Source organism: Triturus cristatus, chromosome 4_2 (assembly GCF_964204655.1).
Source record: "Triturus cristatus chromosome 4_2, aTriCri1.1, whole genome shotgun sequence".
Classification (NCBI taxonomy): domain Eukaryota; kingdom Metazoa; phylum Chordata; class Amphibia; order Caudata; family Salamandridae; genus Triturus; species Triturus cristatus.
In genome coordinates this window covers 21,230,496-21,249,110 of record NC_140586.1, presented here as the reverse complement: position 1 = coordinate 21,249,110, position 18,615 = coordinate 21,230,496, and the positions used below count along the sequence as shown (strand labels likewise).

The 18,615-nt window shown below is 46.4% G+C and overlaps 1 protein-coding gene across 5 annotated transcripts in view; it reads right to left on the bottom strand.

The window, feature by feature from the left end:
• The window catches only part of TROAP (trophinin associated protein), a 324,800-nt gene that overhangs the window by 171,061 nt on the left and 135,124 nt on the right, over nt 1-18,615 (bottom strand). For all 5 annotated transcript variants that reach the window (XM_085600253.1, XM_085600255.1, XM_085600252.1 and 2 more), the window contains 2 exons: nt 14,215-14,285; nt 13,467-13,621 (listed from right to left, as the gene is read on the bottom strand). In XM_085600253.1, the coding sequence (XP_085456379.1) occupies nt 13,467-13,621; nt 14,215-14,285 (226 nt within the window). The remainder of the gene's footprint in view (nt 1-13,466; nt 13,622-14,214; nt 14,286-18,615) is intronic.

The window sequence follows — 18,615 nt, the reverse complement described above, 5'->3', positions numbered from 1 at the left end:
TCCCGAGCAGGGGAAGGCAAGATAATAGGTTTCCTGTCACAGGGAGTTGCAACCACATCCCAGACAGGAGTTAGTGTATTGGAACAGGGTGGGGCGCTTGCCAGCACCACTCAGTCTGCTTTAAGGGCACATTTGGCACCCTCCTTGCATAGTCCAGTTCAAACCAGCTCAGGGTGCTGTTGGCTCCCGCCCTGGCGCGAAACTGGACAAAGCACATGGGAGTATTCTCCCCACTGTCAACCCCACCTCTGGGAGGGACCACCTGAATCTCCCAACCCTTTCCTAAGGGTACTTAAGGGCTTACCTGTGGGTGGATCCCTAGATTCGTCGTGGTACAAGATTCATACCTACACGGCAAGAGGTGGGCATTGCAGAAGGAGCGGACTCACCTTGATAAATGTGTGAATACAAGGAGCTTCTTCCGCTCCCACGCCAATTTGAGCTCCTAATACTATGAAACTCTTTCCTCAGTGTCTCTAATAACCTCAGAACCTAGGGGGATATACCCTGAACCTACAGAATCATGGTAGGAAAGAAAGGGGATACATGAGATCAGAGGTCCTGAAGAAAGCTGTATAGACCCGCGTTAGGGCTAAAAGAAGCAGCTGAAACATGCTGACGAGTATGCAGCTAGGAGGGATGAAAGGCTACTAATAATCCAACACCACCATCCTATTTTTCATTTTTAATCCTGGCTGGGTAGTCCAGGAATAAAACGTAGCAGAGGATATAACTGACAAGTTTTAGATGAAACAATCTGCACATTTAATTTTTGATCCTTTTTTTCATGTTTATATCATCTCCCCCTTCCCTTTGCTCCACAACAGGCATTGGTCTGCACAGGGGTGTTAGTCCGCAAGCCCTATGATGAAGCATGCCATAATTTGTGGGTGAGGGCAGTTTTTACTCATCTAGCACACGCCACTTAAACTAAGAAAGTGTGAAATCTAACATTCTTACCTCTTTTTTGTGAGTGTTAAGTCGATTGGGGAGGTTTGTGTATGTTGGATACTCCGGTTAAAACCAGTTCAGGGAGCCGTTGACTTCCGCTCAGGTACGAAACTGGACAATTGACATGGGAGTATCCTCCACACGGTCCAGCACCACCCCTGGGAGGGCTCCCTGAATAGTTCCAACCTTTCCTTAGGGTACTTAAGGGCTTACCTGTGGGTGGGTCTACATATTTGTTATGGGACAACATTCAGATCCAATACCACTTCTACTTCAACCGTCTGGGCACTCTGGACTTCGCTTTGAGAAACAAGAATGCAACTCAGAAGACTCCTGCTGCTCCTGGTCTCGTTGTCCTGCCAGTCTTCTGCAATGTCTGTGCCTGTGCTCCATACAGGTTCTTCACAGGACCTGTGGACATCCAAGACACCCAAAGGAATCTCCCTTGGAGTGAAGGAGTCACTCCCCTGCATCTGCAGGCACCGCAACACAGCTGACCAGTCTGTTGAATCTGGGCTCCCACAGACTCCAAAAGGTTCACCAACACAGGTGGTGGTTCTGCAACTCCTCGAGGCCTGCACTGTTTTCTCACAGAGTTTGCAGCCAGTATTCCTCGTCGGATCGTAATGACCGAACCCCTCTGCACCGTGTTGACTTGCCGTTGCAAAGGCTTGTTGACTCTTCATCACAGATTTTTGGGCTCCATAAAGCTCCAGCCTCAAGCATCTCCTGCAGCCAAAATGTTTGTCCTCACCACATCCTTTGCACCATGGGTCTGCATATTTGGTGAGCTGCTTGAGGTCCTCTTGAGACTTATGTGCCTCCGGCCTGTGGGTCCTCTAGAGGGTCTTTCTTGACTGCAGTGGGCTCCCTATTGCTCGGGGCCTACTCCGACTTCCCTGCTCGTGGTGCGTCACTTGGACCTTGCAAGTCCAGACACTGCACCTTTTTTGCCTGCCACGTTGTTTGCGGTTGTGAAGGCTTGTTGGTGCTAAAGACGGACAGAAACCCCTCAGCTCTCGACATTCGGCGTGGGACAGGTCCTGAAAGGCTCCTGTTCTTTCTTTCCATCGCCTGGTCCACACAGCTGCAGCTCCAAGGTCATCATCACCTCTCCTGCATCACCAAACATCAGGGGGCCTTCATCTTCCATGCCTCCTTGTCACTCCTGCTTGCAGGTACTTCTCAACTTGAATCCACCTTTGGGTTCCACCGGACACTTTCACCTTCTTAGTCAGCGGCATCGTCCTGAAGTCCTCCATTGGATTCGATGGCAGTTTGCGACGTCATTTCACACCTATGCACCCGGCTGCCCTGGTGTTGTTATCCTGGTTCCTAGGGTATCCACGGGTGGGGTGACTCTCCAACCTTCTGTCTTCCACAGGGTTACTGCAGGGTCCACTGGGAAGGGTTCTTCTTTAAAACTGCAACCGTGATTTACTCATTGACTTAAAGTGAGCACGCTGTAGTGTTTCCACTCTGCACACTGCCTCCGTGGGGTTCCTGGGTACTTATCTCGGGTGGTTCCTTAGGTCCACAGCACTTCTGCGTCTTCTGGGTCCAGTCTTGACTTGAGTTGTGATTTGCAACCCTCTATTTTAGTATATGGTTTGGTCTCCCCCTGGCAACCACTGTGTATTTGTGCTACTCACCGGTTTTATTTGCAAAGTATTATATACAATGTGTTATATCTCCGGGAAGGAGATATTTTTGTAAGTGTGAGTCTTATAATAAATACACTTTGTGGTTCTTTTTCACTTAACCTATACCAATAAGATTAAGGTATGGTAAAACAAGCTGCTTTAAACTTCTTCTGGACTAAGCCTGAAGGCTGCTCTCCACAGCTACCTCATAGAGACCTGTGGCGATGTTTACTGATGTAGCCAACTGCCTGATAATAAGCTCTAATGATTGGAGCTTTTCCACCAAGGAGGATACACCTATTCGAACCAATGACTGAAAATGTATCAAAATGTCATCCCAATCAATAGGTTGTTACTCAGTCTGCAGTAAAGGGAGATAAGTTGGCTCCTTTGGTCTACTACATCGCATGCTCCTGGCGTGGTTTTTAACACAACCCCCGTGCTTTGTTTTGCACTTACGCTTAGCACAAGGATCATTATCGCTAAGAAGATTAGTGTCAGAATCACAACAGGAAGAGTTAGTCAACTCAGCCACAGCCTGACCCACTGCCGCAACAGGGGGCAGTTCAGGGGTGCATTGGGGAGTTACACTAGCAGAATCTGCAAGGAAACTAGCAAAGAAGCAAATGGACAACTAGAGGCGACACCGAAGTCCTGAGATAAGTGTCTCTTCTAGCTCAATCTCCTTAGAAACAATACTTACTGCACGGAGTAAAAAATAATCCTGTGTTGTACCATTTGTCTGGTTAGTAGGGGCAGCATCCTTCTCCCTTGAGGTTTTTCTCTTTTCCATAGTTTCTGAGGGGCAAATCTAAGGGCCAAAAGACTAGGCCTGGCCCAGCCTCGTCCAGCCGCACTGTGCTGCAGAAAGGTCAGTGAGCGATATCAGCGTGTTTTGAGCTGGAGGCACCACCCCCTTCCAGATTAGTCAGGACCACCGGGCATGAGGGTTTCTGGTTTTGGTGGTCCCTATCAGAGGGCTGAGGACACTTGTGGGGGTCCGATCCCCCTGCTTAAGTCCAGTTGCAAGCCACTGCCCGTTCCCTTAGGAATACAAGCCAGTCGCAATGCCAGGTATTGAAGACAATGTGCAAACCTTTGCTCCAAACTTACCAGGTCTAGATTATGCCTGAAGGAAGCCTCACATTGCACCTGCAGCCCAATAATACACCCGGGGCAGGACAATCCAGTCCAAACAGCAAACCGCAATGTTATGTTAAGGAGATTTCTAAAGCGCGCGAATACCCGAATGTGTCCTGGCGCTAGTTACTTCTCGTGGAGCAGAGCTTGGAAGAAAGGAGTTATTTGTCAAAAAGCCAGGTCTTCAGCCCCCTCCTAAAGGTTAGAAGATTGGTGGTATTTCTCAAATGAAATGGAAGACCGTTCCAGGCCTTCGCCGCACACAAGGAGAAGCTTCTGCCACCCCACTGGGCCTTTTTAATGGGTGGGACTACGCCAAGTTTCGCTTCTGATCTTAAAGTTCTCATTGGTTTATACCACTGAAATTGGCGTCTTAGATGGTCAGGTCCCCATCCTTGCAAAGCTTTAAAAACTATACAGAGGGACTCAAACTGCACCCGGTTCCTCACCGGGGGCCAGAGCAATTTTTTTAAATCTTTTTTGAGATTGGGGAGAATTTAGATGTGCCCATAAGAAGTCTGGCCGCTGCATTCTGGAGCAACTGAAGTTTATACAAAAACCTTTGCTGAATGTTCAAATATAGACTGTTGCAGTAGTCCAGCCTCGATAAAACCAAGGCTGTAACTACTGTTTTCCGGCACCCCAGCGGAATGAGACGCACGACCTTCTCTGTTCTCAAAACATGGACTGTTTTTGAAACTACTGCATTGACCTGGGCTCCCAAGGACAGTTTCTCATCCAGCAAAATACCCAGATTGTTCACCTTTTTAGAGGGTGTAGGGAGTAATCCTCACCAAATGAGAGTCCAAAAATTAGGATCTTCCCAAACGGCATCACTTCGTTTTTATCAGAGTTCAATTTTAAGCAGTTACCCGCCATCCAACACCAATAACACCAACAAGACTGGGGGACAAGCCAAGGGGTGTCCCGCCCGCCTCTTACTGGTGCTGATGGGTGCAGGAAAGACCCGCCCTTGGCCCTGGCGGGCGGCCCGCACACCAGTAGGGGTGATGGTGCTTTATACAGAACAGGTGAGCACAGTTCCAGGGCCACCTCGAGGCCCTGATGAAGAGTGGGAGATGTGGTCTTTCCCCACCAGACTGCCGGTCTCCAGCATGTCCATATTGCAATTTGAATTGTGATGGCTAACTGGTGAGAACACCGAGAAGTTACGACAAGCAGCAGATAAATATTTGTCTAGATTGTTAGGATGGACAGAAAAAGGAACAACATAATATAAATTAGAGTTGTCTCACCATATCACAAATTAAACCTAAACTCTACCTGCCCCACCGAGCGCCAGCACCCCAATAAGCATTCTAAAACATAAACCGGCTTTCTTTTCCTCATTACTAACTGAGAAAAGCAAAATCATTGCACCGTCTACTACTGTAAGAATGCACCTACATAGGTAGATTGCTGTTGCATGGTAACGGCGCATAGCACCAAATTATTTTGCAATGCAGTGAAGGAAAAGAGGTAAGAAAACTATTTCCAGGCAGTGACTTGGGCTTAGCAAGCAGACAAGTTAGAGAGGGACGTGGTTCAGGAAAGTAGGATTAGCTTTCATGGTCACCCACACTTTTTGCTGTTGTCATTATGTTTTTCTGACTAGTCTGACTGGGATCCTGCTAATCAGGAACCCAGACTCTGTGCTTACTCCCTAAATTGGACATGGTGAGTACTTAGGTACACACCGGATTGGCTACTGGTGTACCCTGATAATTCCCTAGTATATGGTACTAAGGTACCCAGGGCATAGGTACACCAGGTGGCTCCCATGGGCTGATGCAACAGTTGGACAGAATGCAGAACAATGTCATACATTCACCCCAGTACAGAGATCTGGGCCTAAATCCATCGTTTTTTTGCTCACCATGCCATTCCAGTTTGAACCCAGCCATATGCAAATCAGTCTTGACCCGGTGCCTCATGGGAACAGTCCAGCCCGAACTGCCAAGCCAGGTCCTCCCTGGACAGGAACAAATGCAAAAGTGAGTCCTGTGGTGAATGTATGACATTGTTCTGCATTCGGTCCATCAACTGTGAGTCCCGTGCTCTCCGTGCCACTGGAATCAAGCTATCCTGGCTGAAGAGGAGTGAAACCATGAAACTGATCCTAAGATGCTTGGCTCCAGTCCAGTGAGGACCTGGCTTGGCTGTTCGGGCTGGACTGTTCCCATGAGGCACAGGGTCAAGACTGATTTGCATATGGCTGGGTTCAAACTGGAATGGCATGGTGAGCAAAAAAACGATGGATTTAGGCCCAGATCTCTGTACTGGGGTGAATGTATGACATTGTTCTGTATTCTGTCCATCAACTGTTTTTGCATTTCCCATGGGCTGAAGCAGGTATTATGCCACCCATGAGAGACCACTCAAATTGTGACTGCAGGTCTACCATTGCAGCCAGTGTAAGCTGGTGCTAGCACCACTTAAGACAGATATAAGGCTCCTTATATCTGAGGTCACTGCAATTAAAACCTAGGTCACTCCTTAGGCAGGCATTTCAATCCTAAAGGCAGGGGGCTTGGTTACAAGTGTGAGGGGGAAGCAACCCTACAACCATCAAAGTCCATTCTCCAGCGTAGTAACAGCCTCAGCCATTACAACAGAGTGGCCATGTGTCATTACACAATAACCATCTCTAAATTAGCTGTAAAGAACCCCGTCATGGTATCAAACATGTTGGAATCATACCCACATACCATAACATGTATGAGAGGTATGATTCCATGGACTGTAAAGCTCCTCCGGGAGGGCCTCAGTGCTCCAGGTACCAGTCTTCTAGAAACCGGACTGCAAGCTAGGGCTGCTGCAGACCAGAGACACGATTCTGCCCTCCTGCTGCGGAGTCGAAATCGAGCAGGGGAAGGCAGAACAATAGGCATCCTGTCACAGAGAGGTGTGGCCACCTCTGAACAGGGTTTAGTTTATGAGATACGGCAGGGCCGCTTACCAGCACAACATGAAACTCCTTGAAGGACACATTTGGTGCCCTCCTTGCATACTTCAGTTCAAACCAGTTCAGGGAGCAGTTGGCTCCCGCTCTGGCGCGAAACAGTATAAAGGGCATGGGGGTATCCTGCCCACTGTCCAGCCCCTCCTCTTAGAGGTACCCCTGAATTGTCCCAACCCTATGCTAAGGGTACTTAAGGGCTTACCTGTGGGTGGGTCCCTAGATTAAGTAGTGGGACAAGATTCAGATCACATACCACTTCAACATCAACCGTCTGGACACTCTGGATTTGCTTTGGGAACACAGAAAGAAACAGGGAAGATTCCTGCTGCTTTTGGTATCTACGTCCTGCTGGTTTTCTGCAACATCTGTGCTCATGCTCCTTACAGGTTCTTCACCAGGCCTGTGGACATCCAAGGCACCCGTAAGAATCTCCCTTTGAGTGAAAAAGTCATTTCACTGCATCTGCAGGCACCGCAGCAGAGCTGACGGTCTGCCGATTGTGGGCTCCCATGGACTCCGAAAGGCTCAGCAACACAGGTGATCGTTCTGCTACTCCCTTGAGGCCTGCACTGTCTTCATACCGAGTTTGAGGCCAATATGCCTCGTTGGAACCGCAGGAACAAGACCCCTGTCCAGCGTGTCAACTGGCCGCTGCCAGAGCTTGTTGGCTCTCTCCTTCAGAGATTAAGCAACTCATGCAGCCAAGATCTTTGGCCTCATTGCTTCCTCTGCACCGTGGGCCTTCTTCATTGGTGAGCTGCTTGAGGTACTCTTGTGACTACTGGGCCCTCAGCCCGTGGGTCCTCTTGAGGGTCTTCTTTGGCTTCAGTGGGCTCCCATGCTTGTTCGGGGCCTGCTCTGACTTACCTGCTCGTGGTAAGTCACTTGGACCTTGCTGGTCCCAACACTGCACCTTTTTCATCTACTTTAGTGTTGGCCGCTGCCAAGGCATGTTGGTGCCCCTGCCAGACACTGACCCCTTGGCTCTCGACATCAGACGTGGGATAGTTCATGAATGGTTTGTGGTCTCCTAGAGCGTCACCTGGTCCGCACAAATACAGCTTCAAGGGCACCATTAACCTCTCCTGCATCTCCAACATCGGTGGCATACGTTTTCCATGCCTCTTGGTCACTCGTGAGTGGCATAGACTCCGTCCCCTCTGCTTGCAGGTACCCATTACCCAAATCCACCTTTGGGTTCCACTGGACTCAGTCTTCTTCTCCAGCGCCATCTTTCCTGAATTCCTCCCATGTGGTCTAGCACGGTTTCCAACGTAACTTGACACCTATGCATCCGGCTTCCCTGGTGTAGGTATCCTGGTTCCAGAGGTATCCACAGGTGGGGTGACTATCCAACCGTTCATCTTCCACGGGGTTTGCTCACGGTCCACTGAAAAGGGTCCTTTTTCATGAAAACTGCTTCCGCGACTTATCTATTGACTAACATTGAGCATGCAGTTGTGGTTCCCGTTCTGGACACGTCCTTCGTAGGGTTCCTAGATTCTCACCTAGGATGGTTCCTTGGCTCCCAGCTATTCTAAGTCTTCTGGGTCCATTCTTGATTTGAGTCGCAGTTAGCATTCCACTATTTTAGTATATGGTTTGGTCTCCCCTGGAGACCACTGTGTATTCATGCTACTTACGTGTTGCATTTCCTAAGTATTGCGTTTATATCTCCAGGTAGGAGTTAATACAACGTGTTAGTGAGTTCTTTGTAATAAAATACATATTTTTGTAACTACACTGTGATTTTTCATTTAACCTATACCATGAGATTAAGTACCAGTAAAACAAGCTGCTTAACACTCCTTCTGGACTAAGCCTGAAGGCTGCTCTCTACAACGACCACTTAGAGCTTTCTACGGTTGTTTAATATCACTAAAATCACCATAAGGGTTGTCTGGATTAGTGCAGGGTGCTACACTTACACAAGTGCGCACCATATACTAAGCCAGCCACATGGCAGCAAAGCAATCATGAGATTTTTTTTTTTTAAGGGATGAGGAGAGACTATGGTCTCTGGGCTCGACGGACACACACTACTGCCTGAAATGACCATTTTGCACTAGCCGCTGAGGTGCACAACCTGTTGTTGTACGGCTGCTGTTTGCTTTTCTAGGAGTCACATGTATCGTTTGCAAAACTTTACTTTGTTTATAACATTGGATTCCATAAATTCAATAAAGGCATACACAAAAAAGTTTTGAGTGGCCACATTGAGGGGGGGCATTAAAATTTGACTAAATGGAAAAAGCTTGAAACCATTTGTGACTCAGTAGGCAATAAACCAATAGGTGTGAGAAGTTGGCCTGGTATATGCTGTCCACTAATTAAAGTGGGCACCTTACACCAGTCCAAACGACCCTTATGATGTATGAGATCAAAGATAGCATTTAGAAAGCTATCCTAGTGGTAGCTGTGGTGAGCAGCCTTCAGGTTTAATCTTGAAGGAATGTAAAAAAGATTGTTTTACCAGATCACCTCCTGAATGACTAAATTAAGGGGAACCACACAGTAGTTATATAAAAATATGTATTTATTAATATAACACTCTACTATCCTCTACACGAGGCTAGAACACAAAGCACACAATACCAGATCAAAATAACAGGTGTAAGTAGCATAACAGTGGGCTCCAGGGGGAGACCAAACCATATACTAAAATAGTGGTATAACAATCACGACTTGGCTAGAAACAGTGCCTAGAGTACATAGAATCGCTGGGACCCCAAGGAACCACCCAGGTGATGATACAGGGAGCCCACGGAGAACAGGTGTAGTAAGGAAACACGACCACGTGCTCCATACTACTCTATGGGAAAGTTGCGGTTGGGAAGTTAAAGTTTAAGGACTCTTCTAGGAGGACTTCGAGCAAACCCTTCAGAACTTGAGTTTAAAAAGCCACCCCACCCGTGGATACCGTAGTACCAGAGTTACCTATCCCAGGGGAGCCTGGTGCATAGGTCTGAAGTGGTGTCAGAAACTGCAGTCGTTCTCTATAGAAGGAGTTGAAGTACAGCTGCCGAAAAGGGTCAGGTGGAATACAAGCCTGGATTCTGGAAGGAAGGAACCTGAAAGCAGAGGGGACAAAGTCTGGGTCACTTCAGAGTGACCAGGGGCTCGGTAGACGAATGCCCACCGATGTCGGGTGCTGCAGGTGCAAGGAAGGGATGCTTGACTCTGCACCCACGAAGACCAGGAGACGTCGTGGACGACCAGGAGACAGATGCGAGCTGTCCCACGAAGGATTTCGAGTGCTGAGGGGTCGGTGTCCGGCTGGCCGTCTGGAGCACGAACAAGCCTTGGCAAAAGCAACCCACGCAGGATGGTCAAACAGGTTATGGTGTGGACCAGCAAGGTCCAGGGAACTCAGCAAGCAATGGGGAGTCAGGGAACGTCTGCAGCAACCAGGAAAGCACAAGAGAAATCAAGATGACCCTCAGGAGGACCCACAGGCCATCTGACCAGGAGTCGCGAGGGGATCGCAAGCAAGTTTGCAAAGCACCAGCCCATGGAGCACTCGGTGCGAGGAGGCCGGAGTTCTTTGGTGCAAATACTGCTCAGGGTCAGGACTACACGGAGTCCAATGCACAAGCTCGGGAATCGCAAACAAGCATATGCAACTGCAAATGGACGCAGCGCACAGGGGTTTGGGTTATGCAGTCCCCACGAGGGATACTGGCCTAAAACTCGGTGAGCAGGCAGATCGACCTCGGGGACCTTCAGAAACCCACCTCCTGTGCTGCTGAAATCTTCGGAGTCCACAGGAGCTCAGGAGCAGCAGACCAGTCAGTAGCGTTTAGGTGCCTGAGAATGCAGGGGAGTGACTCCTTCACTCCAAGGGAGATTCTTCAGTTGTCTTAAGTGCACCACAGGTCCAGCACAGAGCCTGCATGGAGCAAAGGCACAAACTAAGCTTCAGATGGAAAGGGGGACGAAGTCGAGCCCAGTTGAGTTCCAGCGAAGTCCAGAGTGTCCAGACGGTCGAAGGTCAGTGGTTTCTTCTTGCAGAATCTTGTCCACATTATATTTAAAGTCTTACAACCAGGTAAGCCCTTTTGTACCCACGGGAGAGAGTTGGACAGATTCAGGTGACCCACCCATGTCGTCCAGTTTTTCGCCAGAGCAGGAGCCAATTGCTCCCAGAACTGGTTTGAGCTGGACTATGCACAGGGACACCAAATGTGCCTCAGGTTCAGACTTTCAGGCACTCTGAGTGCATCCACCCAGCCCCAAAACACTAAACCCTGTCTTGGAGGTGGTCACACCTCCCTGGATAGGATGCCTATTGTGCTGCCTTCCTCTGCTCAAGCTTGGTTCAGCAGCAGGAAGGCAGAAATGTGTCTCTGGTCGTCAGCATCCATTTTGTGCTGTCCTGGTCGAGAAGGCTGGCACCGGATAGACCAGTGACCCCACGAAGCTTACTTCTGAAGGGGGGAATCATACCTCCCACACCAGTTACTGGTGTGGAGGCATGATTCCAAGGTGTTTGATACCAAATACTATATGTTTCTATGCAGCCGTTTGAGATCGCATTTACCGCGAGGTGATAATGCACCTCTACCTATATGTCCGGCTGAGTCAGACAACCTGGGAGAATGGTCTCCGAAGGGTGCAGAGAGGCTCAGCTCATGAAGGGAGACCCTCACAAAAAAAACAGCACCCTGCCTCCAGGATTGTTAAGGCCAGCTATAGGGGTGATTTATAACTTTTAAGTGTAGTGACCAATAGATAAAGTGAACCTATATCTAAAGTAAGTAGTGCAAGCACCATCTTACACAGGCTGCAATAGCAGACCTAGAGTTCCATTTTGCATGGCCTCTCATGGGTGGCATAATACATGCTTCAGCCCATGGGGGGCCTCTGGGGTACCTATGCCCTGTGTACATGGGTACCATATACTAAGGACTGATCAGGGTACCCCCGTATCCAATCTGGAGTGTATCAAGTACATGCATGTCAATTTAAGAGAGAAAGCAGATATACTGGGGTCCGGATTAGCAGGATCCCAGTAAGACTAGTTAAAAACAGTGGTCGCCAGTAGGTAGTTATAGTTAGGACCCCTTTTCCATAGGAAAACCTCAACATTCTATTTTGAATAACTTTGGCGCCGGTCGATGAATCCTCGCGAATTTCTCAAAATAGGTGGGGCGCTACGCTCCGCTCCTACCCTGAAAGTCTCGGGGGGATTCGTCAAGCGGGGGCTGAGATAAAAGGGGGGTCCCAAAACGCGTTTTTCCCATGCATTTTTCCATAGGACCTTTAGAACGAGCTACAGCCCGAACGGCTGAACAGAATTACTAGAAATTTGGCAGAGAGGTAGTCCCTAGGTCAAGGAAGTGCCTTTTGTAGGTTTGGTGTAAATCTGTTCAGTAGATTCTGAGAAAATAGCCTTTAAATCAATATATATATCTGAGCCCGCTTACGGTACGCTTACCGTACGCTTACCGTAAGCGTACGGTGGCGTGCGCGAGCGCGATTCTGATTGGCTCTTAGATCTTAGTAAACATTCGAATCGGCCGAAACCAGGAAGCGGCGGCCGCCATTTTGTCTCTCGCACAGAGTGTTGTTTATCAAACAAGATGGCCAAAAACATGTTACGGGGCTGTTTTGACAACTCCCTCCCACATAGTCATGTTGAGGGAGTCCCCAAACATCCCCCAAGAGCAAAAACGGTTTTATTTTTTTTTCGGCTTACCGTAAGCGTACGGTAAAAAAAAAAAAAAAAAAAAAAAAAAAAACACTATCCACACTTACCCCACCCCCTGTGCTTTTGGTGGCCGTAGGCCACCAAATGTACAGGGCTTATTAATAGGTAAAAAAAACTAAATTTTGGCAACATGAAATTATAAAATCGAAATAAAAAAAACACTATCCACATTGACCCCACCCCCTGTGCTTTTGGTGGCCGAAGGCCACCAAATGTACAGGGCTTATTAAAGTTGATAAAAACCGTGCACGGAACGAACTGCGTTAAGTGGGCGCGCACGCCTCGAATGGCGTAAAGTAACTTAGCATTTAAAAAAACGTACAAATTCACTGAAAAAACCATAGGTTTCACACACGTTATAGTTAGGAATTAGCATTTAAAAAACCTTGCAAATTCACTGAAAAAACCATAGGTTTCACACATGTTATAGTTAGCGGAAATTTTACTGATAAAAAACCAGTGAAATTGCCCCGTTATAGTTAGGGCTGGCAACTATAACTCACGCGACCGCAATCTTCTGCTGATGACATATGTGTCTTTATGAAAAAAAAATATTTGTAATATATGTATAGCTAAAAATGTATGGAAGAAGACATGGGCAAATAAGTGTCTAAATACAGTATTAGCATCAGCAGAGGATTGCGGTCGCGTGAGTTATAGTTGCCAGCACTAACTATAACGGGGCAATTTCACTGGTTTTTTATCAGTAAAATTTCCGCTAACTATAACATGTGTGAAACCTATGGTTTTTTCAGTGAATATATATATATATATATATATATATATATATATATATACATATACATATACATATACACACACACACACACACACACACACACACACACACACACACACGCGCGCGAGAAAAGCACATGCCGTGAAAGTCCAAAAGAAGGACAGAGTACAGCCTAGGGGAGCGGACATGTAGTCCTTGAGTAAAGAGTGAAACTTGACAACGGACAGGCAGCAAACAATGTACAGAAAATAGAAATGGCACATTATGACACCTAGGAGGGAAGAGTGTTCCTACACATTCATTTTCTGATCTCGCTCTTACCCATCAGCTACACTCAGTGGTCCAGTCCGAGCTGCCTTTGCAGATGCTGCCATGCTGTGGTTGGTTGGATCAGCACCATTGTTAGCCTGGTTACCAGACCGACTTCCCTCTGTGGCCTGCAATGTGGCATCCGTTTGGTGCAACTGTGTTTTCGCCTACAGCACAAAATAGGGGTGAGGTAGGATTGTAAAGTCTTCTCAATGTCAAGTGAAGAATCAGAGTTGCAATATAGAAGACCCTGAGCACTGCCCCAGCAGTGTTTTACAACTAGACCACAGACTGGTCTCTTTCCATGACTCCATGGTCACACCCTTTGCTGAGCAGCACTATAACCCCATTTTATGACCAACTGGAAGACTGCACGAGTTCACTCAAAAGCATACTCCAAATAGGCATGAAACACAGGCTCTCTTTTTGCTCCGCCACCCTTCCAGCTAATAACAGAGCTGCCCTGAAGTGCTTTACTCCCACCAGGACCTGCATAGACACCTGGTAAATGGGGCCTACTACTGAACTCGCTTTACTGCCTGCACTCCGATCTAGAAGCGATACTAAAACAAATAGGAACAGAAATACCAGAAACTATTAATTAGGTAAAGCCACTGGGGATGTCTGTGTGTCAATAGCATGCAAATAGGAACTTAACAAAGGTTTGCCCTTCAAATGATGTTACATAATTAACAAAGAACCGACCACTCTAGGCCATGAAAACCAACACTTATCTCCTGAGGAGACATGTCACACTCACTGCAATGGGCTCCAGTTCCTTAGGCACAACAGAAAGAGAGGAGAGTCCTCGTCCTGCCCTTCTCTCAGCACCTACAGAAGCAGTGGAAGAAGAAATGAGGTTTAACATCACTGAGAACGAATGACCAATAACAAAGCAGTTAGTTATCTAAGATGTATTCCAGGGCTTTCTGCAGGTCTCAGGAGGCATCTAGAATGTGCGATAAGTTCTTAAAGTTAGTACTGAAACAAAACAAATTAAAAATAATAGAAAGCAGAGCTGCTAGTCTTGAAACATGAAAGAGCAAGGCCATCCTTTTTGGAAAGCAGACATGTCACACTTGACAGAGTGAGGGCAGATGTACCTCAGGAGAGGGGAAGCAGGGCTGCACCATGTACAAAGATAAGGAAGTCAGGTTAACAGCACAGGAATCTGAAAACAGCAGAACCTTCTAAAGAACGCACAAAGCAAGATCAGAATTTATAAGAAAACAGATAGTAGGGCCGCCCTGTGTGAGGTGATGGGGTGTGTGGAGAGAAGCCAGGACAGTTAAGAACAGACAAAAGCCATACATTGTATAGACTTCTACAGAGGCATGCGGAAGCCTGGCAACCTCCTTCCCACGCTTCACAGCCACAAGATCATCATTCCACAGCACAGGCCCTTCCTGCATTTCCCAGCAGCTGCTAACCTAGCAGCACCTGACCTTGAAAATTAGATGTGGAAGTAAATGTGTTCCCAAAAAAGCCAACCATGGGGACAGAGCACGAGAACTTCAGCTAAGAGCGGGCATTAAAGACAACTTTACTCCAAAATTCCATCTCATTTCCAAGGTAGAGGATGAAATGTTGAACCCCCTGCATGCGGTCTTGAATACCCCACTCTCAGAATGAGCCATTGTAATGGAAGCAAACAGACATTACAATATCACTGAGTAACACAGACAAATCATTAAACCCCAAATATTTATTGAGGAAAATAAAGATTGTTTTTCCAGCAGGCCTAGTCGTCCATTTCCTTGAAGGACAGTAATATTTATTTTCACTTGGAAGGTTATGGTACCTGTGATTCAAGAACCCAACTGTGCCTGCTAGGAAACCAGATCTTCAGAGGAGAATGTGAAAAAGATATTGCCATGGTTGCTTTAGGTGCTGTTCAAGCACGAGGAGCTACACTTCAGAAGAATGTCAGTCTAACAGGAACTCTGTGAGCAACAGGAAAGGAGAACCAGAACTACGTTTTCCTTAAACTGATTCTAGAAATAAAAGAGGAAGATCATGGACGGCAGCAGGTGTCTGGTGTTCAGTGGGGTAAACACCGTTCATTGCTGTAGATAGTCTGTCAGGCAGATTTCAAATTAACAGAGATCCAACCTTAACCTAATAATTCTCCATTTCACCTTAAAGACCTGTAACCTCCAGAGCTTCAAAAGTCTGCTCAACTGCAGAAGAGTGGAATGACCAGGGCAAGGAAGGAGGAGAGACTATAAATCTGCTTTAGAAGTCTGGAAACAACTATGGCCCTTCAAATGTCTGGGCATGTCTTGTGCAAGATGATGGAAGAGCATAAATAAAACACCAGCCTTAGCTAACAATTCAGGGAGACTCCACTGGCCACTTTTTGTGATCTATTAAAAATGGTCAGACGATTGGCTCCAGGGTGTACAGTTCACAGTAGCAAACGAAACAAAGATAAACCTCAATGCAAGGGAGTAGAAGGAATCGATGAGGTGAGGGAAAAGGATGGGGTAAAGCTTCTTGGATTGACTGCCCCAAGGAGACAGCAAGCAGCTATGCACACTTGCCAATAGAAATATGAAAGGGGAATGAATGCTGGGAAATGTACAAGTTACCCCATAATGATTTTGTACCGCTAACCCATTCTCATTCTTCTTCCAGCCTGGGTGGTACATTTTTTGCATCTATAAATTGATCCCTCATACCGCCAAACACTTAACACCCAAACCATTTTACAGTGCCCTTCAATATATTTAGGGAACCAACATTTTGCAAAGTGTCATTCTTTTCATAATATTTATTTTTAGAAAAAAATATTGAAAAGGGTTTTCTTTGGGTTTTTTTTTAAGTGTTAATTTGAAGTTGAGGCAATACCTTATGAAGGTTGCAAGTCTCACACATATCTAAGCTCAAGTCATTGAGATTAAAGATTTGCCCTTAAATTCCAATTCATGTAAGAGTTGCAAAGAAGAGCTTAACATTAAAACTGCTAAAATCTTAAGTGACGTACAATGTTGGAAAAAAAACTGGCTCTAAGAATTAATTTTAATATTTAAAACCAGTCTCTCGGCAGCGGATCAAGCAGATCTGCTTCTTCTGGATACCCGGAAAAAGAACAATTTATGGACAGAATGCTAAACAATGTCATACATTCACTCCAGTACAGAATTTTGAGCTCAAATCCATTGTTTTTTTGCTTGCTCCTTATGCCATTCCACTTTAGACCCAGGTCCTCCCTGGATTGAAAACAAGAATCTAAGAACCGGTGTCAGGGTTTTACCCCTCTTCAGCCAGGCTAGCTTGACTCCAGTGGCATGGAGAGCACTGGTCCCATATCTGGGCATACCCGCCCCACTCGGGGTGACAAATACAAAGAACAATTGATGGACAGAATGGTGAACAATTGATGGACAGAATGCTGAACAATGTCATACATTCACCCCAGTACAGAGATCTTGGCCTAAATCCATTGTTTCTTTTTTTTTTTTTAGCACAGCCTGGCTGATAACGGGTGATGCCCCAAAACCGGTCCAAGGATGCCTATTTCCGGACGAGGGACGACCAGGCATGGCAGTTCAGGCTCGACTGTTCCTATGAGTCACTGGGTCAAGACTGATTTGCATATGGCTGGGTCTAAACTGGGATGGCACGGTGAGCAAAAGAACGATGGATTTAGCCCAGATCTCTTGACTGTGGTTGAATGTTTGATTTGCTCTGCATTCCGTCCATCATCTGTGTCTTTTGTCTTCATGATACCCAACGCCTCCTTTTTTGTTTGCAAGGATTCAGAAACATTTCCATCTGAAGACGTAGCACACCTTGCCGGTGGAGCAGGTTTACATGCATGTGATAGAGGGCTTCAAAAACTGAATTCAAAGCCTGGTTGATATGAATTAATTTACTTTGAAGCCTAGAAAGCTACCCACTTCTAGAACAGAATAAAGGCATAAAGAAATTCCTTTGCCAAGGAGACATTCCTCTAGAGACAGTTCGGATTGGAAACCCAATACTAAATATAGATGATTTATATTGTTTACAATAACAAACAAGTAGACTACTGGAAACCCCCATTGTTTGAACACCTGGGTTTCTGGTGGTCTATTCTTATCTGTCTAAATGAGTACAGGTTGCTGATGTTTCGAAGATAGAAGTGCTCTCAGAACCACATGGACTGCTTAAGATCCAACTTCTTAATTTTACTGTTGTCTATGCTGGCATCAACACCTGTGGACTGTCAGATGAACTAAATGGTCTACCCAGCCCTTCCTGGATACATCAGATATAACAGCGACTTCCGAGTCTTGGTCCCAAAATAGCATTCACTCCATGATGTTGTCTCCATTGTCCCTATCCAAAGTAGAAGGTGGGATAATTATTTTATGGGTAGGTTATGCATTCTCCCAAAAGTGACAGGTATAATGTTCCTGGAGGACAACAGCAATTCTTATTTACTAGGACATGAATCCCTCACACTCATGATGAGCGGCATGCTTCATCATGTCTGCTCCTCTTTGGGCGGAAGAGAGTACACTTTACCAAGAAGGATTTCTTAATCAGTGCAAGATTACCAAACAGAAAGGTACCAAAAAATTCTCACAAGAGGGTTTATTCATTTATAACAATTATTATTTCCAACCACAAGCACTAAACAATCAATGCTTTTGGGGTGTATCAAAGGAAACCCAACGCAAACAACTGGCACTTCAGCGCCAACAACTAGAGTATACCCTTTTAAAGGATGCTTTCAACCATCTGATCATTTGTCAGCTATGTTGACCTACTGCCTGAAGGGAGCAGCTGCCACAGTCATGCACTTGAAGGAGATGAACAGGGCAGATTTAATGCACAATTTAGGAATGGCATGCTCAAATCGAGATTTCATATCTTAAATAACTTCAGTTATGATTGGCTAACAATGTGGATGCAGTTCTGTTGAAAAGTGTTATCGTGCAATGCCAAACCCCTTCAGAACAGAGTGTTCTCTGCTGCAAAATACCATCCTGAATTTCTTTATCATTCTGTTACTTCTCGATAGTGGTTTAGAACTTTCTCGACTGCCCACCTGTTGAAGATAGAGCCTGAAGCAATGTTGATAACCTTGACCCACCACCCTCCTGCCACAGACTGCTCTCGGTTGGGAAAAGGAAGAGCCAGTCATTGTTATTTGCCCTTTTGTTTACAGATA